Here is a 26,486-nt window from a genome sequence, read left to right as displayed (position 1 = left end):
CCAGGAGTTGGTGATGGACAGGGAGGCCTGGCGTGCTGTGATTCATGGGGTCACAAAGAGTCGGACACAACTGAGCGACTGAACTGAACTGAACTGAACTGAAGAATATACCAATTGTTTTTCATAACTGGTTAATAGAAGCATACTTCAGCCCCTTTGCTCAACTAGTCGTCCTCGTTAATTTAGTTTTTGTTGGTTTAAATGTTAATATAAGTATTCCACTGAAACCAGCTGCGTTTTTAAAATTTACTAATGGGAAGCATTATAAATAATTAAATTGAAAATTAGCTTATTACTCACTAAAAAGCATGTTTTTAGTTTCTAATGACTGTTTTTCAAACTTAACTTTATTAGATTGCCTTTTATATTCCTATACATGGCAAGGCATATATTGGAAAGTACACTCCAAAAAAATACGACAAGGATGGTCAGAGCATACACAAAGCTTATTTTCATTTGTATCACCTCATTTAATCATCACAACAAGCTCTTACAAAAGAAGCAACTGAGCCTCAGAAGAGCCTTGCCAGAATCCAGATTTCCTGGTATGCAGGTCTATTCTCTAACATACTATGAAGGAACTTTCTCAACTTCATTTACCTACAAGGAATGAACTTATAAATATGCCATCTGTAAAAGGAAAGTGTTTTCTTTTATTAAAGACTATCGCCAATGAACAACATTACCAGTTAAGAATTTTTTGATAGCAGTCTGCCAAATGTATAGTTACATTCCCAAACATTTTGTTTTTCAGATAGAGGGAAAGTAATTTTTCTGGGGATTATTTATTGTAAACGAACAAAAATATTCTGTTATTTGCCATAAGCTCATAGTAAGTTTATTCTCCTGAGGTGCACTTTTCTTATAACCATCTTAAATGAAAATATAAAATTGCCTGTCATTAAGATACCTTTTTAAAAATGCTGGTAAGATATATATAACATAAAATGTACCAGCTTAACCATCTTTAAGTATACAGTTCAGTGGCATTAGTACATTTTCATTACTATACAGTTAATCTCCATAGCTCTTTTCCTCTTGGAAAACTAAAACTCTGTACCCATTAAATAACAACTCTGCATTGTCCCATCCCCCAGCCCCTGGCAGCCACCATTCTACTCTCTGTCTCTATGAATTTACTGTAGGTACCTCACATATATGTAGAATAATTGTATAGTATTTGACTTTCTGTGATTGGCTAGGACACTTTTTAAATATACATACACGTTATTCATTTAAAGGCTTTAGAATGACCATGTACCTACATGTAGAGGGCAGTAATATGAAATTCTTGGTGCCAGGAGCATATGTGAGTTCAGCAATAGACATCCATGTTTGCCCTTTTTGTTCAAGTACCCAAACAGCTGACATATTTTCCAGTCTGACATAGGAATAATATGAACAAAGATTTTAGCACATTATATATAAAGAATAAATAGCAAGTCTGTTGTTGCTTGTTGTAGTTTATATTTGATAAGAATCACAGAATACTAGAACTAGAAAGAGGTATTAGAGTCTTCCAGTCCCACCAGTACTTGTACAAATGAGAAAAACAGACAGGCAAAGTGACTTACCCAGGGTCAATAACAAAGAAAACAAGTTTCCTTAATTCTGTGCAGTTTCCCTTGTAGCTAATTAATGTCCTTGAGTTTCAGAGACCAGCATTTACAGAAAAAAATAAAAAGTTAATGTTTGCTTAGAACAACAAATATATAATGAATAACAGAAGAAGTTATGCCCGTGCTTCATTTTTACATTAAGGATTGGTTTATTTGGGATATATACACCATTATTTCTTTTAAAGCAAGTCTGTTTAATGGGACCTTTGATATGCTAAATCCTTAGCATGAGATTTATCTCTCTAATACTGGATTTTTTGGCACTGCAGCTCAGTGTCTAGTAAAACCTAGAACTGATGTGTCTCATTTCCCATAGGCATGCTTAGTGTGTCATTGTATGAATATGTGAATTATCATTTCTTCCAGAACTGGCGATAACCATCAAATTAAGATACTCCATTGCAGTCATCCCCATATTTATGTGACTATACATCCCATCAGTTAAAAAAAATTCACACACTTCAGTTGTGTTTATTTATAAATTATATGTAAAAACTACTGATAAATTATATACATTAAAGGCTTAGACAAGACATCTATTTTTAAGAGAATATAAAAAGTTTTTTCTTTCTTTATATATCCAGGTGATCATTCCATCCACATCATTCCCTTGAAAATCAGAGGGCATGGAGATCTTAATAATGATCATCATTTGCCCAATTTACTGGTTCACTAGCCTCTTGTTTCTGACAGTTACAACATAAAATGAATGACTGCAGTAGAGTGTGTTAAAGTACTTTCATGAAGGTCTTTGGAATGACAGTTTTAAGACGCTCTATAGGCAGTGGCACCCCACTCCAGTACTCTTGCCAGGAAAATCCTATGGACGGAGGAGCCTGGTAGGCTGCAGTCCATGGGGTCGCTAAGAGTCGGACATGACTGAGCGACTTCACTTTCTCTTTTCACTTTCATGCATTGGAGAAGGAAATTGCAACCCACTCCAGTGTTCTTGCCTGGAGAATCCCAGGGACAGGGAAGCCTGATCGGCTGCTGTCTATGGGGTCACACAGAGTTGGACACGACTGAAGTGACTTAGCATAGCATAGCATAAAAATATAATATCAAGTTAATCAGCATTTATTTAGCATCTGCAAAGGACACAATATCCACCTACCATGAAGGAGCTTACACTATAGACTGAAGGCATTTTATGTAGGTGTGCATACATAAGTTTACTGTGTGTACATGTGAAGATACCTGATAATTCAGCAGTGAATATAAGAAATATCATGTCTTTGTTATAGAGTGTAGAGACATTCATGTAGGAACAATCACTTCAAGCCTGGGGAAGTCAAAGAGGCTCTCAGAGAGGCTTCAAGGAGGACTCACTTTTGTATTGTATAATGTTGTAGTCTGAGCCTTACAATTTGAATTAGGGAGAATGCATGGAAAATATTTAGAAGACAATGAGTTGATTTATTTTATTGAAGCAGATGGTTTTTGTGAAAGAAATCAATAGAAGGAAAGCTAAAGAAGTGGGGTTGATTCTTTTGAGGAGGATATTAATCTTCCCCAGGCTAAGCAAACTGGATGTTTTCTGTTTGTAGTAAGGACCTGCTGGGCAGGCGTGTGATGTGATCAGGATGGAAATTTGAGGCAGATCTGTTGGCAGTGTAGAATATATTTTGGTGGAAAGAGAAAATGGAGTTAAAGAGATCAGTTGGCAAGCTGTTTTATAATTCTCAGTAAGAATAATGTTTGAGTGCCAGGTCCACGGTTCTAATGGCTGCTCACATGTGGTAAATACTGTTATTATCCCCACTTTACAGATGAGGAAACTGAGACACAGAGCAACCCCTTCCACCCAGCTAAGGTCACACAGCTAGTAATCCAGGACGTTTTTGTTCACTCTCTGCTTTCACAGATAATGTGGATGTAAGTTAGAGTTCCGGTTCTGAACAGAAATGAGGGACACATCCATGAAAGACTGAAAAGCAGCACAGATACAACTCAGTTGACTCCATGCATGGGACAGGAGGGAAGAGTCAAAGATGAGCCAAACAGATTCTGAAATGGGTGGTAAAATACACCAAAATAGAGAAGTCAGAATCCATTTACCTGTTAGTTTCATTTACAGAAATTTATGTCCCAAGAGTATAATTTTAAGGACAAAAATGGTATGGACCTAACAGAAGCAGAAGATATTAAGAAGAGGTGGCAAGAATACACAGAAGAACTGTACAAAAAAGATCTTCACAACCCAGATAATCACGATAGTGTGATCACTCACCTAGAGCCAGACATCCTAGAATGTGAAGTCAAGTGGGCCTTAGAAAGCATCATTACAAACAAAGCTAGTGGAGGTGATGGAATTCCAGTGGAGCTATTTCAAATCCTGAAAGATGATGCTGTGAAAGTGCTGCACTCAATATGCCAGCAAATTTGGAAAACTTAGCAGTGGCCACAGGACTGGAAAAGGTCAGTTTTCATTCCAATCCCAAAGAAAGGCAATGCCAAAGAATGCTCAAACTACCGCACAATTGCACTCATCTCACATGCTAGTAAAATAATGTTCAAAATTCTCCAAACCAGGCTTCAGCAATACGTGAACCGTGAACTTCCAGGTGTTAGAGCTGGTTTTTGAAAAGGCAGAGGAGCCAGAGATCAAATTGCCAACATCCGCTGGATCATGGAAAAAGCAAGAGAGTTCCAGAAAAACATCTATTTCTGCTTTATTGACTATGCCAAAGCCTTTGACTGTGTGGATCACAATAAACTGTGGAAAATTCTGAAAGAGATGGGAATACCAGACCACCTGACCTCTTGAGAAACCTATATGCAGGTCAGGAAACAACAGTTAAAACTGGACATGGAACAACAGACTGGTTCCAAATAGGAAAAGGAGTACATCAAGGCTGTATATTGTCACCCTGCTTATTTAACTTATATGCAGAGTACATCATGAGAAACGCTGGGCTGGAAGAAGCATAAGCTGGAATCAAGATTGCCAGGAGAAATATCAATAACCTCAGATATGCAGAAATATCAATAACCTCAGATATGCAGATGACACCACCCTTATGGCAGAAAGTGAAGAGGAACTGGAAAGCCTCTTGATGAAAGTGAAAGAGGAGAGGGAAAAAGTTGGCTTAAAGCTCAACATTCAGAAAAGGAAGATCATGGCATCTGGTCCCATCACTTCATGGGAAATAGGTGGGGAAACAGTGGAAACAGTGTCAGACTTTATTTTTCTGGGCTCCAAAATCACTGCAGATGGTGACTGCATCCATGAAATTAAAAGACGCTTACTCCTTGGAAGGAAAGTTATGACCAACCTAGATAGCACATTCAAAAACAGAGACATTACTTTGCCAACAAAGGTCGATCTAGTCAAAGCTATGGTTTTTCCAGTGGTCATGTATGGATGTGAGAGTTGGACTGTGAAGAAAGCTGAGCACCGAGGAATTGATCCTTTTGAACTGTGGTGTTGGAGAAGACCCTTGAGAGTCCCTTGGACTGCAAGGAGATCCAACCAGTCCATTCTAAAGGAGATCAGTCCTGGGTGTTTGTTGGAAGGACTGATGCTGAAGCTGAAACTCCAATACTTTGGCCACCTCATGCAAAGAGTTGACTCATTGGAAAAGACCCTGATGCAGGAAGGGATTGGGGGCAGGAGGAGAAGGGGATGACAGAGGATGAGATGGCTGGATGGCATCACCAACTCGATGGACATGAGTTTGGGTAAACTCCTGGAGTTGGTGATGGACAGGGAGGGCTGGTGTGCTGCAATTCATGGCGTTGCAAAGAGTCAGACATGACTGAGCGACTGATCTGAACTGAACTGAAGAGTATAATTATAGAGGGGAAAAAAGAGCAAGGTTAATTTTTAAAGTTTATGGGGGGAGCGGGCAAGAAAGACCTGAAGATTATTACCAAAGTGTTTTCAGAAAGTGAAAGTGAAAAGTGAAGTCACTCAGTCGTGTCCGACTCTCAATGACCCCATGGACTGTAGCCTACCAGGCTCCTCTGTCCATGGGGTTTTCCAGGCAAGACTACTGGAGTGGGCTGCCATTTCTTTCTCCAGGGGATCTTCCCAACCCAGGGATTGAACCCAGGTCTCCCGCACTGCAGACACACGCTTTACCATCTGAGCCACCAAGGAAGCCCATATAAATAGGTTCTCATCTCTAGCTTCTGACCAGAGCTCCAAAATTTCTTTAATTTCTTAAAAGATAAATGTACTAAGGGCATCTTATGTTCTAATGTACACTCCTATTACTACTAGTAACTATAAAGTAGTTCCTCAAAAGTAAACTACTTACTGTAGTTTACTTCTGAGTATTTGGATATTCCAGAAGCATTTTTAAAAGTTTGTTAGTATTTTCTAGATTTTCTTCAGTTATTATTGTTTTTACAATAATAATTGACTTATTTCTTAAAGCAAATGCTAGTTCGGGGGAAAGATTGTTTTAGGGTTTAGTTACTAATTTACGTATTCATTCCTCAAGTATGTATTGTAGTGCTTACAATATGCGGAATACAACAGCCACACCTAATCCTGGCTAGATGCTTGAGATAGAAAAATGAAAAGACAGTTCACTTTCTTCCGGAAATGTTCAGTCTAACAGGGAGACAGACATGCAGACAAATAACTTCAGTGTAATGTAATGGAAAAAAACATGTTCAAGGCATTGTCAGCAGTTTGGGGAGGGAGCCTTCTAGATACATTTGTTTGAATCTGAGTAGGTATAACAGTTAAGACACTATTTTAGCTAAGCCTTGAAATCTGCCAGGTTGACAGATAAGCTGAAAGAAGGCATTTCAGTAGAGGAAGCAGCAGCATGTGAGGTAATGATCGAATATCCAGGTGCAAACATCCAGGTTTGGTTAGAATCAGGAGGGCGAGCTCCATGCCGGAGTTATCTGAGCAGTGGTGAAGCTTGTAGCCTTGAGGGAGTGTGAGACCCCTAATAAAACAGAACACCTTCGAGAAAGCCTTTAAGTCATAGGAGAAGGAAGAAGATGCCAGTGAAGGACCTAGAGAAGTAGGAAGAGTTAGAGTATTATCATCTGGATACCCAAGAAAGCAGAGATGTGTGAATGGTCGGTAATGTCCCCTGCTACAGAAAGACACGAGCACTTTGCAATGTACATACTTTCAGTCTTTTGTCTTTTTTCTGTTTTTTTCTTTAAATTATTTCTTAGTCTACATGCGGTCTTTTGTCCTCCCTTTTCAATAAGTGAATAAACTACAATTAATTTTTTTCTTTCTTTCTTTCTTTTTTTTTTTTTTAACTTTTGGGCCTTTGGGTTTTTCCCTTTAAGAAAACAAATCAATTTGTAAAAAATTCAGGAGAATATAGCTTATGAGAAATTGGATGTATGAGTAAAATAAATGTATTCAGAAAGTTAGCAGTGAGCTTACTAGACTGAAACAAAGATGACTTACTCATCTTTTTGTGGCAGACACCTTGATCAGTGACTGATAATGAATGAAAGGAGGAAGGGATGAAATTAGAGGTAGAGACTAGGATCAATCCTCAGGATTTTTGTGGATTGAAGACTTATTTATATTTACATGGTTACAGGGTATTTTAGCTTTGAAAAATAGGTGAGGTGGATACCTTTTCATGGGCTTCCCTGGTGGCTCAGATAGTAAGGAATCCTGCTGCAATGCAGGAAACCTGGGTTCGATCCCTGGGTTGGGAAGATCCCCTGGAGGAGGGCAGAGCAACCCACTCCAGTATTCTTGCCTGGAGAACCCTCATGGACAGAGAAGCCTGGCGGGCTACAGTCCATGGAGTCACAAAGAACTGGACTAAGCTGAGTGACTAAGCACAGCGTACCTTTTCTTCTTCTTGAGACTGATAGCAAGAGGCCTGGGTTTTATACAAATGTTTTCAAGACAGGAAAGCACAAGGAACCTAGGACTAAGTATCTCAGCACAGCAGCAGAAGGTGGTGCATGTGCTGAGAGTGGAGCTAGGAGGAGGTTAATTCTAAGCTTCGGGAGCTACTGTTGCTGTTTAGTCGCTAGGTCGTGTCTGACACTTGGCGATCCCGTAGACGGTAGCCTGCCAGGCTTCTCTGTCCATGGGATTTCCCAAGCAAGAATACTAGAGTGGGTTGTCATTGCCTTCTCCAGAGGATCTTCCTGATCCAAAGATTGAACCCACTTCTCCTGTATTGACAGGTGTGTTCTTTACCTCTGAGCCACCAGGGTAACTTTAGGAGAGTGAGAACTAATTGTTACACGTTCCTTCTGAGGAAGATAATGATGGGAAGAACGGCAAGAGGTAAATGAAAGGGATGTTTAGCAAATGTGAGGACCTAGCTGGAGACGGGTGGGATGGCATAGAGGTTAGAAGTGGATTGTGGACTCATTCCTGTCTCAGTGCAAATAATTTAGATTATAAGAATTTGGATGAATGACTTCTTTTCCCACAAAGTATACTGTTTCTAGAAATTGTTAAGACTGAGAGATGTATTTAAGAACAATTTCAGGTTAATAGAAAACGAAATCAGAAAATTTAATATTCATGTAAAATTACATCACCAAAATGAAGGATAGGCATGTATTACGAGCATTATTTCATAAACCATAAAGCATAATGACCTCGTACTTCCATTTTTAGCAGTAAGAGGTAACTCACCTTCATTGATGAAAGTTACCGGTGGTATCTTGAGAGGGCTTTTGGTGGGAGAAGTTACCAGATCCGGTGGCGGCATTAAATCTCTGGGATAGCCTGGATCCCTCTGTATCTCATTGCCTCCCAGCAGACCAGGAGTGTACTGATGAGTGTTAGGGATGTGCTGTGGCACGACCTGGACGAGAGGAGGAGACACATGGGGGTCCTGTCGAGAAAATATCCTCAAGCACTGTTCTTCCAGCAAAGTGATCATCACAGACTGGTTATTGACCAGATCAGTCAAGGAAGCGTATTTCACCTCCAGTTCCCTGTACCTTGTTGCCATCTTCAACATTTCTGTGGTGACATTGAGGATTTTATTTTCCAACTGGGAAAGTTCAAGTGAATTATCCCTCTTTCGGATAATCTCATGCAGCAGTTGCATATAGAGCTGAGTGACACGGGAGTTCATGTTACGGCTTTCTTTCCTCAGCAGCTTTACCTCATTGACAATGTTTCCATCCACATCCACCACCAACTGCAGGACGTCTATCTCCCGCTTCTGCTTGGAGAGCACATCCTTTAGGTTCTCAAGATCCATCCTGGTGATCATGTCTTTAATGGTACCTGCATCTTGCCCTTTGGTATTGACACATATTGGCCCTGTTATTTTTTGTTCAGGTACCAGAAATGTGTATGAACATTTCTTTGCGTCCTCTTTACCATCTGTGGCGCGAGGGTATCTCCTCTGGGTTATTTTTTTAATTTTGAACTGTCCTCCTCTGCCATGTCCAATGCCCATTAGTAGGAAGAATAGCACACTTAGGGTCCACATAAAAGCCTTCATTTTGAAATGAGGTTGTATGCTATCTTTAAAAAAGAAAAAGCAAACCAATGAAGGGAAGAAGTAGAAAATAATTAATATTAATCTACTTTTTAAGCCAGTAATCTAAAAAAGTAAGGGAAAAACGGAATATCTATTGGAATTAAAGTTATTAATTTTTAAATTCCATAGTAAGTGCCTTCCTATTTGTTTAAAAATTAGGTTTCAGAGAAGAGCTTTCCAACTACCATCTTATGGTAATGCGTTTTGTTCCCCAGCTCAGTGAGCAGATCTTGGTGCCCCTGTGTTGAGACATATGTTTAGATGCTCTTGGGGCTTTTGAGACCCTAGTAAGACACTTCTCCTACCTTTAAAAAGCTCACTTGTTGTCTTAAGGCTCGGAAAACGGTACATAATGCCTGTAAAAAATTAATTACAACATTCTTCTCTAACTAGTGTGAAAGTTGCTGGTCAGTGTTTTTTCTTTATATTGTATATTTTGAATTAATTTGACCTTCTCTAATAAGTATCTGTTTTATCTGTCAAATTAAAGAAACATTTTTAGACAAAATGTAAAACCAGAAAGTTTTAGCATAGTAGTTTTTGCTTGTTTCATGTATGTCCTTTTGGTATTGGTGACAAGTTTAAGAATGATAGCATGCTCACTGTGGGTAATCATGTTTCCTAAATCATAATCCTATATATGCTCTAAGTTTATATATGATTCAGCAGGTTCATTCTTCTAACAGAACTTCTACTGAACTGCATTTTTGTAAAATATTAATAACTTTTTATAACCATTACCAAGGAAAGAAACTCAACTGTAGTTGAATCTGATCAGTGAAAAGTGCCTGTTTAACAACCGTCTCATATCATCTAAGACTTCTCTGCTCCCATGGGCATGTTGAAGGCCAAGGCCACACAAGTAGGTAATATCAGAGCCAGGTCTAGAATCCAGGTTCCCTGGCTCTTTAGTCAGTGTTTCTAGCAGTAGCACATAGGCTAAAATGTGTGCTTGGAATGTTGCACTTCTGCTCTGAAAGATAAATGCTTATTTTTTTATGGTATAATCGATGGAAACACTCTAGAAAACAATAAAACTAGTTCCAGGAAGCAAAACTGCTTCCTTTCTCTTTCATTACCTCCCTGCAGAGCAGTAGCGGTGAGAATGAGTAGGATGTGTCATCCTGTCATCAGTCCAGCCCACCGTGCTGCAGGATAGCCCACCTTCCTCTCTTATAAACTTCTTGTGTGCTGTTTTTGAAGGATGGCAGTGGATATACCAAGAACTTTTCTATCCCATTTTCCACCCAGTTGTTTTTTGATTTGGGAAGCCAGGTCCCAAATCATTTATGATGCTACTAATAAACACCAATGCAGCAGTAACAGTGGGTCGTTTTTATTGGGCGTGCCAGGCATTGTTCAAGCCTTTTACATGCATTAAAGGATTTTACCACAGCCCTCTGAGGTAGATTATTACTATCCTCATTTTCAAATGAAAACACCTGGCATCCAGATGTTAAGTATCAGTACCTCACCCAGGGTCACACTGCTTTCTAAGACATGGAGCCAGAATTTGAACCCAAGCAGAAGACTCCAGGGTTCGTGTTTTTCATTAACAACTGTATCATATGGCAACATATTCTGTCCTTTTTTCTATCACCAACACTACAACAATCCTTTATATTTATGTAGTGCTTAACTCATATTAACTGTTTGCATTCACAGCAGCACTGGGATGTAAACATACACCATTTTGCAGAGAATAAGCCTGGAGAAGCTGAAACACTCAGATGGGATTCAGATCTTCTACTCTTACCTCTCTAGACCTGTGACTTTTATCCTAGTCAGGTCATAACTGCAGAGGAATCTTAACTTTGTGTTCCTTGTCTTTCACGGTCTCTTCCTGGTTTGTATCCCTTTACATTGACCGCTTACTTAATTATGCATGAGTACTTGTGGATCAGTTTTATATCCCAAGCTTTTCTGCTGCCATTCCTTTCCCTCCATATGTATTCTATCAGTTGATAGTAACATGTCTGACTTGATTATGAATCCTCCTAAAATTAAAGGTTGTATCAATAAAATATGGACTCTTCAACTACAATCATAAAGATGGGCTTCCCCTTTATAACAGGCTTCCCTCATAAAGATGACTACTACTTCCTAAAACCATGTCTACTTCAGTGTTTTCAAATGAGTAAGGTTTGCAAACTGGAGTGATAATGAAAATAAAGCAAAGAATGGATGGAGTGCAGGGAATTCTTTTTCCTTTATTAATGTAAGATAGGAGGGATGAGCATAATAATATTCTGTATCTGTGTCCAAGGCCTTCTGTTTGCTGACAGATAGCCGGAAGCACACTTGGATGAGTACTTTTCATTTTTTGTTTTCATCCTTTGCCTTCTGACATCAGTTGAAAATTTAGACCAAGTGTCATTTATTTTATTTAAAAAGGACTTTAGGTACTATATTGGAGTTACCTGTACCAAAAACCAGTAAAATGTTTCTTGTTATACTTGCAGATTCATGGGATTTAGATATGGTTTATTTTTAAAACTGCAGACAGTAAAATAGAAGCCATCAGCCTCCTGGGTAAACGTACAGCGTTTCTCCTGTAGTTAATGCAGCCCTTGTTCAGATGCACTCATTTCTTTCATTTCAATAATGGAATGGAAACTCTTAGATCATAGAAAATTATTTTATCTAAGTAATCTACTATGAAAAAAGCTACCAAAACAAGGAAAATTCAGAAAGTACCATGAAACTTCAAAACATGTAGACTTTTCTGAGCAGTGTTCTGATTGAAGATCAGACACAGATTTGTGTAGAATTGAGAAGCATATAATCCAACTCTGTTGGAACTTTGTATCAGTGTTGTTATGGAAGAACAAAAATGTGAAAATACAAATCTAAATTAAAATAGCCATAGCTTCCTTTTGCTGTATTCTGCCTTGGCTCTTTGTGGGTTCCTGTACAATTAAATCATATGGTGAATCACCACCTACGATAAGAGAATCTGACCTAGGATTAACATTTAAAGGGGACAACAAAAAGTTTATTTAAAAAAATATATATATATATAATTTCCTTATCCTTTACAAAAGTCATGATTTCATTGTCACCTAAAGCTGAGTAAGGAGCCACATTTCTTTAGTAGACTAGCTACGTCATGAGTAAAGAATGAGTTTTTAGAATACATTTACTGTTACCTTTTATGAAAACATTCTCTCATTTAATATTTTCCCACATATGTTCAGTTTTAAAAGTGAAAGATCCATAAATCTGTGTTACCTCATAAAACCTTTCGGTATATGTTAAAATTTTCCTAGGCCCCACGAGAATGTTGTAAATTAGTTACAGTATACTTAAGTTTAAATCTATGTCTGCTTGGTTGTTTTTAGGGGGGGGGAAAAGCCTTCCATGCTTTGAGTTGATTTTATTGGTACTATTTCTCTTCATAGTTGCTACATTGCCAGTTAGTAGGGAGAAGAAATGAAAGCAAAGATTTGACTTCCTTTCAGATGGTAAACGCATAGAGGCATTTAACTGGCAGTGTCATGCACGAAAACAGCATGAGGCAATGAAATTAAATTTATGAAGCACTGAAGATACTGTAGATAAAGAACTTCTAGATTGTGAATTATGTTCTGGGAAGAGACACAAGAACGATTTCATCCCCTGGAGATGTTTAAGAAAGGGATAAATAGTTATCTGGGTTTCAGATTAAATGCTTGCTTAAGGCTTCCGTAAGAACCAAGGTTTAATTGAAGTCCTGTACTTTCCATAGCAGCAACAACAGAAAAGAAAGAGATGACATATTTCTGATTCAGTATTTCTTGGAAATTTTATCAGAATTTCTTATAAAATATGTTTAACAGAGATTGTCCCAGTATTTAGAGTTTTGAATCTTTAAGAAAAGGACATGAAAGTAAAGTTGAGGAAATCTTACTTAGCTTTACCGTTTTTTTTGCTTGTTGAAGATTCTTACCTTGAATTTCTTTGATTTTTTAAAAGGACAGAGAACCCCCAAATCATAGCAAACTTAAGTGTCTTTGGTTTTAAAGCTCATTGTTGGTACTACTAATTTGATTTTTAGTCTAGTAACACAATTAAACAAAGCTCCTGGATAGAATATTTAAAGAATTGTGTTTGTTGACCAAAATTGTATTTGTCTAAAAATATTACATACTTTTGGTCTTTTAATTATGTATTTAAGTAATTGTATCTTCTGGGTTCTTACTTTCTATTGTTAATGCTGACAACTTAAGCAGTACTTCTGTCACATTGTATTTCTTCTTAACTATACTCTGTAAGATTTTAGGACTTCTTAATGTATCCATCGCTTTGGTTTGTCACATAATTCTGGTTGTAGCAGTTATAATTTTTGTTACCCAAGTTAAAGTACTGTTACATGTAAACTTAGAAACTACTTAAAAGTTTGAGTTTTAGCAAGAAATACCATAGACTTATTTTAAAACTCTTACATTTAGGATTACTAAATACTAGGTTATATTTGGTTATGCTGTGATTGGGGTATCGTTGCAAAGCCTTGCAGTTAATTTGATGTTTTCTTAATTGTGTTTGTAGCTTTACTTTAAGATATTTTAACAGTACATGTAAATCATTAGCATACACACTGTAGCTGCAAAGACAAACTAATCATGTTTACAACTATTTAGTTTGTATCCCTTTGTTTTTATCATTGTGCAATAAATCTTATACATTTAGCGTTAATTGTTAAAATTTCTAATGTCACTAAAGCACTTGTTTTTTGAAATGCAGAATGTATGTACATCAGTCTATAAACATACACACTAAATACCATTAAATTGAACCTCAAATAATTCATTAATCATCACAAAGTATATAATGACCAGTTTTATCTAAAGTTGCAAAACAAAACCTTTTCCAGACAAGCAAATTGTAGTATGTTCCAAAAGTCTTTGATTAATAAGAGATTTTGACATTTCTACTACAAATATAAAACAATTATACATTTCAGCATACATAGAATTTTAAAATAAAAGTAAAAGAAATATTAAAATACCTTTTTGCATCTGTTGATAAAGCAAGCCCAGAAACTTGCTGCTCTTACTCTTGCTTTTAAAAATCAGTGTAGACGTTTGTTCGTCTGTGACTTTAATGGCAACTGCATTTTTGTTTTGGACCGTTGAATCCAAGCTGTAATAAGGAGCTTCTTTCTTCTTACAGCACTAATCAATTGAATTTGACAAGCCACCTATGTAATTTTAAGTAGTAGAGTGGAAGTTCCTGGTCTGCGGGCTGTCTTTAATCCAGCAGAGAAAGCATTGTGGCTTTGCTCTGTCTGCCACATGGAGAAATGCAGTAAAACCAGCTGCAGCTGACCCAGATTGTATATACAGTACCCTCGAATAGTGATTCCTTCTCTTTCTCAGGAGACTCAAGTTCAGCCCACATATTACGTCACCAAAAATTTGCTGGAGACTAGGGGGGGAAAATCTCCTTAGGATTTCCTCTCTGTAGCCTTAAATAGGGGTGGGGGTAGTGGCATCAGCAGGAGGTTGAACGCCTGCAAACAAGGAGAGACTGTGTGCAGGTTGAAGGAAGGGCACCATCTGGAAACAAACTATCATAGTTGAGCGGGCAATTATAAAACAAACATGTGAGTCTGCTGCAGAGATCTTTTAAGTTGAATACTGAAAAAATAGTACTCAACTTCACTTAGAAGTAGTTGCAGACTGATGAGTTTGTTTTTTTATTACAAAGCTTAGGAGTGAGACTGTGTTCTAAAGAGGCAGCCTCCTAATTAGCCTCCTAACCCTAATTAATAGAATACTCTTTACAGCCTGGAAGAATTTTTAAACATTTTACTAAATTTGCCCATTTTAGAAGGTTTTGAAGTTGTAAAAAAAAAAAAAACTGGTGTGTATTTCTAAGATAAAACTGCTCATTATATATAATTATCAAAAATAATTGAAAAGCTAGGTATAAAATTCTCTCAGAAATTTAATATTTCTTAAATTCTAATGTTATATAACTAAATTCTGATGTTACATAATGTCACTTCCTCCTAGTCTGCAACATGACCCCACTTGTCTGAATACAGTTATTCTTATTAGTTTATGTTGTGATTTAAAAGCAAACATAACCCTGGCCTGAATCTTAGGGGAACGAGAGAGTTCTGAGCCCCCCATTGGCTGTGGGAACTTAGACAAGTCACTTTACTACCTCTGACCCAATTCTTCTGCTATGAAATTAGGGTGCTGCTTAGAGAATTAGTAATTGTCAGGTACCGACTATGCCTTTTTATTTCTTTAAATCAAGAATGTTGATTAACTCAGTGGTTGAGGAGACACAGATTTAGACATTTTAGGTAATTTGGCTTAGGACTTCAGTACTAAGCTGTAGCACTGGGATTTGACTCTCACTCCAAAGCATTTGGCCACACTCTCTCTGATTGGATTATATAACTGTTGATTGCTGCTTCTAGATAAAACTTGGTGGGCTCGTACTTTCTGTATGTGTTGTGTGCGTGCGTGCGTGTGTGTGTGTGTGTGTGTAAGTCCCTATAGTCATTTTGTTTTCTTTGCGACTCTATGGACTGTAACCCGCCGGGCCCCTCTGTTTTGTGGGGTTTTTCCAGGCAAGAATACTGGAATGGGTTGCCATGCCCTCCTCAGGGGATCTTCCCGACCCAGGGATTGAACCCACGTCTCTTACATCTCCTGCATTGGCAGGTGGGCTCTTTACCAATACCACGTGCTTTCCCCCTGTCGTTGCCTAACTTTGTGCTACTTTTCTCTTTCTCAGGCCCTACCATCAACTCTGTTTGTTGATCAACATCCTTTATTTGAAGTCAGCTTAGTTTCTACTTCTTTCACAGAATTAATTATTTCTTTAAATTCCTATGACACACATAGGTATAGCAGGGGTGTACTCAAAGGCCTACAGATGCTCACAACAAGAATGAAGCAGGTAATGTGTATAGGTGAAGTAAACGAGAAGTAAGAGAGCAGAGGAAAATAGGTTACGACAGACTGACATCTGTAATGATTACTATCTATACTCTTCGCAGCTGTATCTCACTATTGCCAGATGTCCCCATTTTTTTTAAGGAAAAGGTCATATAGATACTTCCTATGTTATTTCCTGATTTTAAAAAGATTGGGACAGCTTCTAGCCTCTGATTTATACTATGTAATACATTACTTGATCATTCAGTGATCACATTGTATTCACTAATACCTTAACCTTGAGAAATATAAGATAGTAAACTCCTTCAGAGCTTTTTTGTTTAAGCAGTGTAGGGGTTTCTAATTCAGTTCAGTTGCTCAGTTGCGTCCAACTCTTTGTGATCCCATGGACTGCAGCATGCCGGGCCTCCCGGTTCATCACCAACTCCCAGACCTTGCTCAAACTCATGCCCATTGAGTCAGTGATGCCGTCCAACCATTTCATCCTCTGTCGTCCCCTTCTCCTCTCACCTTCAATCTTTCCCAGCAACAGGGTCTTTTCCAGTGAGTCAGTTCTTCCCATCAGGTGGCCAAAGTATTGGAGTTTGAGCTTCAGCATCAGTCCTTTCAATGAATATTCAGAACTGATTTCCTTTAGGATGGACTGGTTGGATCTCCTTGCAGTCCAAGGGACCTTCAAGAGTCTTCTCCAACACCACAGTTCAAAAGCATCAGTTCTTCAGTGCTCAGCTTTCTTTATATAGTCCAACTCTCACATCCATACATGACTACTGGAAAAACAATAGCTCTCAGTAGACGGACCTTTGTTAACAAAGTAATATCTCTGCTTTTTAATATGCTGTCTAGGTTGGCAATAACTTTTCTTCCAAGGAGCAAGCATCTTTTAATTTCATGGCTGCAACCACCATCTGCAGTGATTTTGGAGCCCCCAAAAATAAAGTCTGTCACTGTTTCCATTGTTTCCCCATCTATTTGCCATGAAATGATGGGACCAGATGCCATGATCTTAGTTTTCTGAATTTTGAGTTTTAAGCCAACTTTTTCCCTCTCCTCTTTCACTTTCATTAAGAGGCTCTTTAGTTCTTATTCACTAGTTAGTAATTCATATCACTGACCAGGTTTGGAAAGTGGAATGGCAGGTGTCTAGGGACAAATTACGGTTAGTTTGGGATGTTAAATTGAAAATGAAAGTCAGGAGCTGTGTTCTATAGAGAAATTTGGAGAGTCATCAGCAATCAGGTGATGGTTGAGGCCTCAGAAATAAGATAATTCAGAAGTACATGTAGAGTGAGAAGATTAATGACAGAACCAATTCCAATACCAATTCCAAGGGACCTGAGGAAATAGAAGAATCGAGGGAGGATGGAAGCGAGGCAAGTTCAAGCCAGTAAAGACTGAGAAACAAGGGAGTAAGTAGTACAAATACTGCAGAGAGACTGAGCAGTAGAGAGGAGACCAAGAGAGATGTCTAAAGAATTAGTGTGAGAAGATCATGTGTGCCTTTGCCAGAATAAGTTCCAGCAATGAGATAGATGTGAATTTCACATGTTAGCGCGTGTGGATCAGTAGAAACCTATATGCTCTCAGTGGGTGTATCAGTTGATATAGCTTTAAAAACCAACGTGGCACTGTCTTGTAAAGCTGAACATTATATATGCCTGCATGTATGTATATATGCCTGCATGCATGTATATATGTGTATATATCTCTCCTAGAGAAATTCTTGTATGTGTGCACCAGGAGACATGTACAAGAATGTCTGTAGCAACAAGGAGGAAGGGAGCAAGTAACTCAAAACTCGTATCAAACAAAATGAATAAGTAAATTGTGATATAGTTACATATAGTTTATTCTCTTAAGGAATTACGGCTGTACTTAACAAGATGAATAAGTCTTAGAAACAAAATAGTGAGACAAAGCAATCACAGATCATATTTTTAAAAACTTATTTAACAACCATTTATAAATCACTTATTGTGTACCCATTCTAACTTTACCAATATTATCATTTAATCACACATATAAAAGTATGATTTTTTTTAAAGCTCAAAAATAAGCACAAGTAAAATAAAATGTGCAGGAATACAGACATGTGCCTCAAAAATAACAAGGGGAATAATCTTAAAATCAGAAATGGTAGTTCCCTCTAGACAGGAGGCAGAGAGATGACACAGGGAAAGAACATAAAGATGAGGCAACAGTACTGATATTGTAGCTCTTACGTTGGTAAGTATTTATTACATTATTTGATAACCAATATTATATGTTAAACTGTTATTTTTAAAAGATACAGCTATCCTTCTCACACAAATAAAATATGAATACATGTCAAAAGTTTTGTTTAAATCATTAAGTATACAGGGAATCAGGAAGATATTTACAATAACTTCAAGGAAGAAGTCCGAGTACTGCACATACATGCAGGCCGTTGGGAATGCTGGAATGAATTTACAGATAGTTGCAAAATTGGTCAACATCCACAGGGCAATAATCAGTTACATCCCACTGGACATAATTCATTGGCATTTTTATGGACAAGAATTTGTATTATTACCAGTTTTCAACAACTTATAAAATAGTTCAGGCCAAGAGGATACACTGGAAACAGGATATACCTAGTAATCTTTTTGCCTCTTGCAAAGTCTATCACAATTTTTCCTGACACAAGTAAACTTTTATATGTACCAAGTATTACATCAAAATAGAATGAAGGATAAAAAAATTAATTGTACCAGTCCTTATTTCTCTTTCAAGGTGTTTGTTGAAGAAGGCAAGAGTCCTGTATTGAGGAGGGGATCAGATTTAAAGGAAGGGTTGCTTTGCTTGTGTTTTTAAATAGAGGAGATTTAAATGTGCACACTGGCTCTTGGAAAAGAGCCATGGAGTGTAAGTGATAGTGGAGGCAGCAGTGGATATGTTAAAAGGATGCAGTAGAGATTACGTTCAAAATCGCAGTTTAGATTTGGAAGAAAAAGAAGGGGATTCTTCTTCCTCTGAGATAGGAGGGAAAGAAAGGGAGCTAGGCTACAGATTTATTTGAAGTCATAAAAAATAAAGTTGAGAGTCTCTAAAGAAAAAGAAGTATTTATGATAGATGGCTTAAAGAATACTGTTAAGATTTACTGAATGGAAAAGGAATGATACTGGAATGAGTAAAAGGATTACCATTGCCAACTTTTTACATTTTGTTAAACACCAATTGTCTGCAAATACTGGTCAGGATTTTCATTTTTTAAAGTGCAAGATAGAGTAACCACTTGAACGAGTTTATTATCTTAAGCAGATTAAATATAAAATACTAAAGATTTTCAATAAAGAGATTAGAAAGTCTTAAAAATTATCAAGTGAGTGATACAGATACTGTATGAGTTTGTAACAGTGTAATTTTAAAAAAAAACCTTGGAGTACAAGTGTATACTCTGAGATCCAGCTCTGTCACTAACAATTCGTGCGGTGTTAGGCACTTCCTTAATATCTGTGGACCTTAGAGTGTTTGCCTGTGAAAAGAGGGTTTGGACTAGACAGTTTCTAAATTCCTTTCTTAGAATATGTGAGGAAACTAAAGAACCGTTGACACGGACCTGAATATAAGATAATGATTTAGATGGGCAAAGTTGAGTTCAGGTATCATTTAAGCTGGAAGAACCGGCATGAGAAAAAACACAGGGCTTATCTGGAAGGCAATAGATACATCATTTTGGTTGCACTTCTTCTGAGAGTTCATGAACGGGGAGTAATGATTTGGAAAGTAGGAACATGGTGCCTTTTACGCTTTACACGTGCATAGTAAACTCTCAGGAAATATTTTCTGTAGATGTGACTTTGAATATCCAGGACAACTGAATCATTTGAGAGGATGTATTATTTTTGTTGGTACAGAAAAAAGAGCAAGGTTAACTTCAATGAGTAATCAGTAGAACTATTTCAAAAATCCAACTGTTAATAAAAACAAGACGTTTCTACTAGAATGAGACAGTTTTCAAAGTAATTAAGAATCAAGACTTCTCTGGTCCTCCCGAGGTTAAGAAACTATCTTCCAAGGTGGAGCGGGAGGAGAACACAGGTTCGATCCCTGGTTGAGGAGCCGGGATCTCATGTGTTACAGGGACAGCTGGGCCCGAGCGCTCTGGGGTCTACACACCTCAGCGAAGAGCCTGTGTGCCACAACCCAGACCCAGTGCAGCCAAATAAATAAATATTTAAAAGGAAAAAAAAAAGTAAGGCTCATGTGATAGTTACCCACTCGAGGCAAGCATGTATAGAACTAATATTAAGTTAACTGCCCCATGGAAGTGGAAGGGAAGTGGTTAGGCTGGCTAACTTAAAACTTCTTCAGGCTGTACCACAACTTGAAAAATAGGTACTAGTGTATAGACATAAAAACTAAGGTTCAGAAATTAGAATAATTATCTTTATTTTATACAGAGGCAGAGCCAGTTCAGGAGCTTATCTTCTTTCCATTAAGACCCATGGGTGGGTAGGTACTGGAGTTTCTAACTTCAGCTTTAAGTCATGTCTAACCTGGATGCCACAGAAATCTAGGCTTTCAGTCCAGTTCAGTTCAGTCACTCAGTCGTGTCCGACTCTGCGACCCCATGAATCCCAGCACTCCAGGCCTCCCTGTCCATCACCAACTTCCGGAGTTCACCAAAACTCTTGTCCATCGAGTCGGTGATGCCATCCAGCCATCTCATCCTCTGTCGTCCCCTTCTCCTCCTGCCCCCAATCCCTCCCAGCATCAGAGTCTTTTCCAATGAGTCAACTCTTCGCATGAGGTGGCCAAAGTACTGGAGTTTCAGCTTTAGCATCATTCCTTCCGAAGAACACCTAGGACTGATCTTTAGAATGGACTGGTTGGATCTCCTTGCCTTAGTGGTCATGTTTTAACACAGTATTAATAATGAATATATTTTAAATATGGCATATATTGAAATATAGCTATAAACAAACTATACTCATCCAAACAAGTAGAAAAACACTCATTTATCTTAATTTTGTTTCAGGTATCTATCTATCTGATTTAACATATATTGATTCAGCATATCCATCAACTGGCAGCATTCTAGAAAATGAGCAAAGATCAAACTTGATGAATAACATCCTTAGAATAATTTCTGATTTACAGCAGTCCTGTGAATATGGTAAGTTTCTGGGAGTAATGCTGTAATTCATTTATAAAGGTTTGATTCATTTACACAGGTTGATGGCCACTTTTCACAGAGCAGGGTACATCATCCTAATGCAAAGGAAAATAATGATTATGTCACTGTTCAATGTTTAGCATCCTGTTTAAGATCTTGCTTTTAAGGAGTTCAAGTATTTCATATTTAAAATGCTGTTTTATCTTTTGCTCTTCTGTAATTTGTAGCAACTTTGCTAATGTAATTTTCACAATTATTTTCTATCCTTCTCATCTCATTTGATCTCCCTGATCTATTATGTAAATATTTCTTTTATTTTTCAGTTAGGGAGTGAGCTGAGACTGTTGTAGTAACCGTTGAGAAGCTTTCTTGAGTTCTATGTTGAGTAGATAACCAGTTTTTGTCCAAGATGTATTTTATGGAAACACATATGTGAAAAGAACTTATGCAAGCCCAAATGATTAGAAAAAAAAAATTTATTGTTTTAAAGCATTTAAATGCTTTCAGTTTGATAGAAAATAGAGAGAGGTTTTTACAGCTATGTAATTTTAATGCTGTTTAAAAACAGTTTACAGTTTGTTGCTATTTAACTTTAATCTCTTTTTTAAATCCTTTTCTCAATTTTTTTAACGTAACATCAAATTGTAATGTTAAATCAATCTTATTTGAAATTTCTAAGTAGGAGAAAAAAAAACTACAAATGTGAGCCAGGCTTCTTTAAAAAAAAACAACCCTAAACTGCCTTGTATCTTGCACTTCGATGAGGTTTGCCTATAGAGTACAGGTGGCTCTGACTTTCTTTTATGAAATCTCTCATCTATGTGGGACTTCGTAAATGGAGGTGTTTTAATCTATACAAACAGCATGCAACTGCAGTTTTCTAAATTACTTTCAGTTTTACATTAAATAACATTTACCTCAGCCATGTCCTTCTCGAGTTAATTTAAATTTTGGTGCCATGTGGCCTTCAGTTCAGTTCAGTCACTCAGTCGTGTCCAACTCTTGGCGACCCCATGAATTGCAGCACGCCAGGCCTCCATGTCCATCACCAACTCCCAGAGTTCACCCAAACTCATGTGGCCTTAATTTGCCTTTAAATATATTTTTCTCAGCTTAACTTTAAAAATTTTGCCTGAGATGTACTTTATCAGATAATTATTTATCATGTTTTGCCTAGATATCCCCATGTTGCCTCACGTCCAAAAATACCTGAACTCTGTTCAGTATATAGAAGAACTGCAAAAGTTTGTGGAAGATGATAATTACAAGTAGGTTGGATCTTCAGAAGTGGTTTGTATAACTGTGTCCTGTCCTCTACCCTTTCATCTCTGTATTCAAACATCTAAGTACTGCATCTTATCATGCAAATACAGTTGTGTATTTACAGTGGTAAAGTTACCTATTCACATGGATTTTTTAAATCAATCTCTTGATGTGACTGAGCCAGTATACAAGTACGTCATCTCTTCTTCTATTAAAAAGCATTGTATGTTTCTCAACTTGTTGAGAGCTGATGTTTGATAGTTCCAGTTTTACATTTCTTCCTTTCTTTCTCCATTGAAGCATTGAATCTTTATGGAAATGTATCTTTTAATAGACTGAAAAATTAATGAAGCAGTCCATGAATAGAAAAATTGCTCCTCTTTAAGGAAATTTTTAACACAATTTTGAACTTGTTTTCAGTTATTTTTGTGTATTGACAGAATATTGAACCTTCTGGACTCTGAATTAATATTTGTCCAATAGAACACCACACTTATCCTTTCCTCTATTCAAGCAAGTCCTTCGTTAAAGGTTTTCAAAACTTACTTTTAAAACAGCTGATATCCATATCTTTTTGCTTAACCATTCTCAGTCCTGCCCAACAGAAAAGGAATTTTTTCATTATTAACCCTTTTTATTTTTCTGGAGTTGGAAATGCAACCCACTCCAGTATTTTTGCCTGGAAATTTCCTTAGACAGAGGAGCCTGGTGGGCTACAGTCCTTGGAGTCACAGAGTCAGACATGACTGAGCACACACACACACATTCGCATTTACTTTTCAGTAGTGTGCTCTATATCATGACTACCAGGTTTGTGTGTGTGTGTGTGTGTGTGTGTGTGTTTTTCAAAAGATAGAAGGATAAAGAGGCTATTTTTCTCTTGAGGCTTTTCATTTTCCTTGCAGCTTCATTTATTTAAAAAATTTTTTTTTGCTGTTTCTAAGCTTTCAAATTTAACTTTCTGTCTGCCACAAATATATTTTCCAGTAAGAGGTTATACTTTAAATTTTTATCAAAGTGAAAGATAAGATTATTTTTTAATATTAATGCATTATATACAAAAATTTTCTTATGCTGTGTGATAGTAATTATCAGCTTCTTTGTTCCATAAGTTTCAACATTTTTTGAAGAATTCTGGAGAACAGAATTGGTACCCATAATAAAAGGCTAGAAATTCCAGAAAACAACTGGAAATAACTTTTCTTCAAATATCAAATATATTAAGAAGCTCTGTACATATACTTAAAATGTATCTGAAGCTTTATTTATATTTGAAAACACCTTTATTGTCATCTTCTCCACCATACTGTATTATTACCACTTTATCTTTCTGTATCAATTTTTGTTTTACAGAAAGATTTTATAGGGTAATTCATTTGAAAATGTATGAGGTCAGTGCATCAGCTTTTTAATAATCTTGGCACTGTTTCACAGATCTGATGCCCTAGATTGTAAGTTTCTTGAGTGTGATGGTCTGTGTCATATTTATCACTTATTTCTTTCATCTCTCTACTGACATAGCATAAAACACTCATGTTTTGTCCAGTTGGGTACAGAAGATTATCTTAAAACTCAAAACATGAGTAAGTCATTATTAAAATTTCTGTGTCTGTCTCAAGAAACTTAATGGATTTTTTAAAAGTTAAAGTGTAACTCTTCAGTAGAAAGTGAAAGTTGCTCAGTCAAGTGGGAATCTCTGCGACCCCATGGACTATATAATCCATGAAATTCTCCAGGCCAGAATACTGAAGTGGGTAGCTCTTCCCTTATCCAGGGGGATCTTCCCAACCCAGGGATTGAACCCAGGTCTTCTGCATTGCAAGTGGATTCTTTACCAGCTGAGCCAACAGGGAAGCCGAAGCATATTGGAGTGGGTAGACTATCCCTTCTCCAGCTGATCTTCCTGACACAGGGATTGAACCAGGGTCTCCTGTGTTGCAGGCAGATTCTTTCCCAACTGAGCTATCAGGAAAGCCCCTTCAGTAGAAGTGAAGTCTAAGAAATTGTTGCATAAATACAGAGTATGGTGAATTTTAATGCTGAAAGGATGGAGTAAACTAAGCTGTTAAGTAGTTTTAACTGTCTGTATCCTGGCATGAGAGCTTCATTTTGGTAGGAAAGTGGATGCTGTTACACTGATTTTTGTTTTCATGAGTAACTAGAACTCGAGTAGCCTTCCCATTATACTCATTGTGTGTTAGTCACTTAGTCGTGTCCAACTTTTGCAACCCCGTAGTCTGTAGCCCGTCAGGTTCCTCTGTCCATGGAATTCTCCAGGCAAGAATACTAGAGTGGATTGCCATTTCCATCTCCAAGGGATCTTCCTGACTGAGGGATCGAACCCAGGTCTCCTGCATTGCAGGCAGATTCTTTACCACCTGAGCTACAGGGAAGTCCCATTGTATTCATAAACAAATATTTATTCAGCTTTTCCTATAGGTGAATGCTAGCTGCTGGGATTACAAAATAAATAATTACAAAATAGTTCAAAGAGTACTATACTAGAGATGTGCAGAGGATGCTATGGGAACATAGATGAGGGGAGACCCAACTCAGCTTTAACTGGGAAAAGTGAAGAGAAAATAAACATGAGCAGCTTCAGGTGACCATCTTACCTTAGTCTGCATCTTAGCAGGTGAGTTGCTCCACATGAAGAGTTAAGAAAGGTGTTTCAGGGATGGAACCATCAATGGAATAGGCTGGGAAGCTATGTTTGCTTGGGGAATTCCAAGTCACTTGGTGGTACTGGAGAATCTTACGGGAAGCTAAAGAAGATAGTGTTTTCCTAAAGATGCAGTTGTGTTGCATGAACCTACTGATTAAATGTGTTGAAAATCAGAGCATTTAAACATAAGAGCTATTAAGGTCGTAAGTTGGGAAAAATGGATTTTATGATGAAAGATTTAAATAGAAATGACTTTTCATTTATCCATAAGCCTCTGTTTTTGGCAGCTCCATCTACATAGGCAGCCAGTATCAATATTACAAGTTACATGCATGTGTTTTAATCAGGGTGAAAATCTTTCAAAGTTATTTCATTTTAATACTAAGCGTAATATCTTTTGGAGAAGGAAATGGCAACCCACTCCAGTATTCTTGCCTGGAGAATCCCAAGGACAGAGGAGCCTGGTGGGCTGCCGTCTATGGGGTCGCACAGAGTCGGACACGGCTGAAGCGACTTAGCAGCAGCAGCATAATATCTTTTCTCAATGAATCGGCATCACTGTTACATATAGTGTTTTGATGATGATGTAGGCAACTGACACTGACTGCACTTTAAGTGCAGTTTAAGACACTTAAACTGCAGTTTAAGATGCTTCCACTTGTTATATTGCTGTCGGTTATCAGCCATTATTAATAGCAGTGTGATTCTCCCATAGCCTCCTTTCTGTTCCTTTCTATTTTGGTTCTGTGTTAGGAAACTTTACTTAATTTGCTTACTTCTTTGTCTTCCACCTTCTAGACTGTGCTTCTGAAGGGGAGAGACACCCTGTCTGCTTTAGTCTCCATTATATTCCAGTGCTGAGAGAACAGTGCCTGACACAAAACAAGAGTTCAGCGAAGGAATATAGCATAGTCTGAAGCTCACATAATTAGAGTCAGCTACCTGTAACAAGAAAAAGAGCAGAGGGTTCTGGTTAATCATACATCTGTTCAATACATGTACTTTACATGGTTCAGTAATTAGAGTACAATTATGTGTGATTTCTTCTTTAGGATATCAAAGAAATTGATAAAAAGTTAAGCACCTTGAATAGATTTATCATTATAATATCATTTGTATTGTGCAGTGTCATAAAAAATTCCAGTTGGTAGGATGCTGAAAAATAAAAAGTCTTCATTAATTTCCAGACAAATGCTTAATGATAATACAGAGTACACCAAAGTGTATTTCCTGGACTACACCAAAATATTTTCTACAACTGCTTTAGTATCCTATTTCCTGAAACCATTTCCACTGATAGGAATTATAACCTCCTTTTGCTGCAGAACTCAAAATTGATACATTTTCCTAAATGGAACTTGTGTGTGTGTGTGCTCAGTGGTGTCTGACTCTTTGTGACCCCATAGACTGTAGCCTGCCAGGCTTCTCTGTCCATGGAATTTTCCAGG

The 26,486-nt window shown here is 37.5% G+C and overlaps 2 protein-coding genes across 7 annotated transcripts in view; one reads left to right on the top strand and one right to left on the bottom strand.

Annotated features, from left to right (window-relative positions):
• Positions 1 to 14,796, bottom strand: part of ANGPTL1 (angiopoietin like 1) — a 37,828-nt gene extending 23,032 nt beyond the window's left edge. For both annotated transcript variants that reach the window (XM_006048558.4, XR_006551081.2), the window contains exons 1-2: positions 14,061 to 14,796; positions 8,212 to 9,057 (exon numbers count right to left, since the gene is read on the bottom strand). In XM_006048558.4, the coding sequence (XP_006048620.1) occupies positions 8,212 to 9,057; positions 14,061 to 14,070 (856 nt within the window). In that variant the 5' untranslated portion in view covers positions 14,071 to 14,796. The remainder of the gene's footprint in view (positions 1 to 8,211; positions 9,058 to 14,060) is intronic.
• The window catches only part of RALGPS2 (Ral GEF with PH domain and SH3 binding motif 2), a 166,271-nt gene that overhangs the window by 109,281 nt on the left and 30,504 nt on the right, over positions 1 to 26,486 (top strand). For all 5 annotated transcript variants that reach the window (XM_006048562.4, XM_006048561.4, XM_006048560.4 and 2 more), the window contains 2 exons: positions 20,973 to 21,110; positions 22,288 to 22,378. In XM_006048562.4, coding sequence (XP_006048624.1) covers positions 20,973 to 21,110; positions 22,288 to 22,378 — 229 coding nt within the window. The remainder of the gene's footprint in view (positions 1 to 20,972; positions 21,111 to 22,287; positions 22,379 to 26,486) is intronic.

This window comes from Bubalus bubalis, chromosome 5 (genome assembly GCF_019923935.1).
Source record: "Bubalus bubalis isolate 160015118507 breed Murrah chromosome 5, NDDB_SH_1, whole genome shotgun sequence".
In the NCBI taxonomy this organism is placed as follows: Eukaryota; Metazoa; Chordata; class Mammalia; order Artiodactyla; family Bovidae; genus Bubalus; species Bubalus bubalis.
Note: the sequence above shows the minus strand (reverse complement) of the source record. Positions and strands in the feature narration are given on the sequence as shown.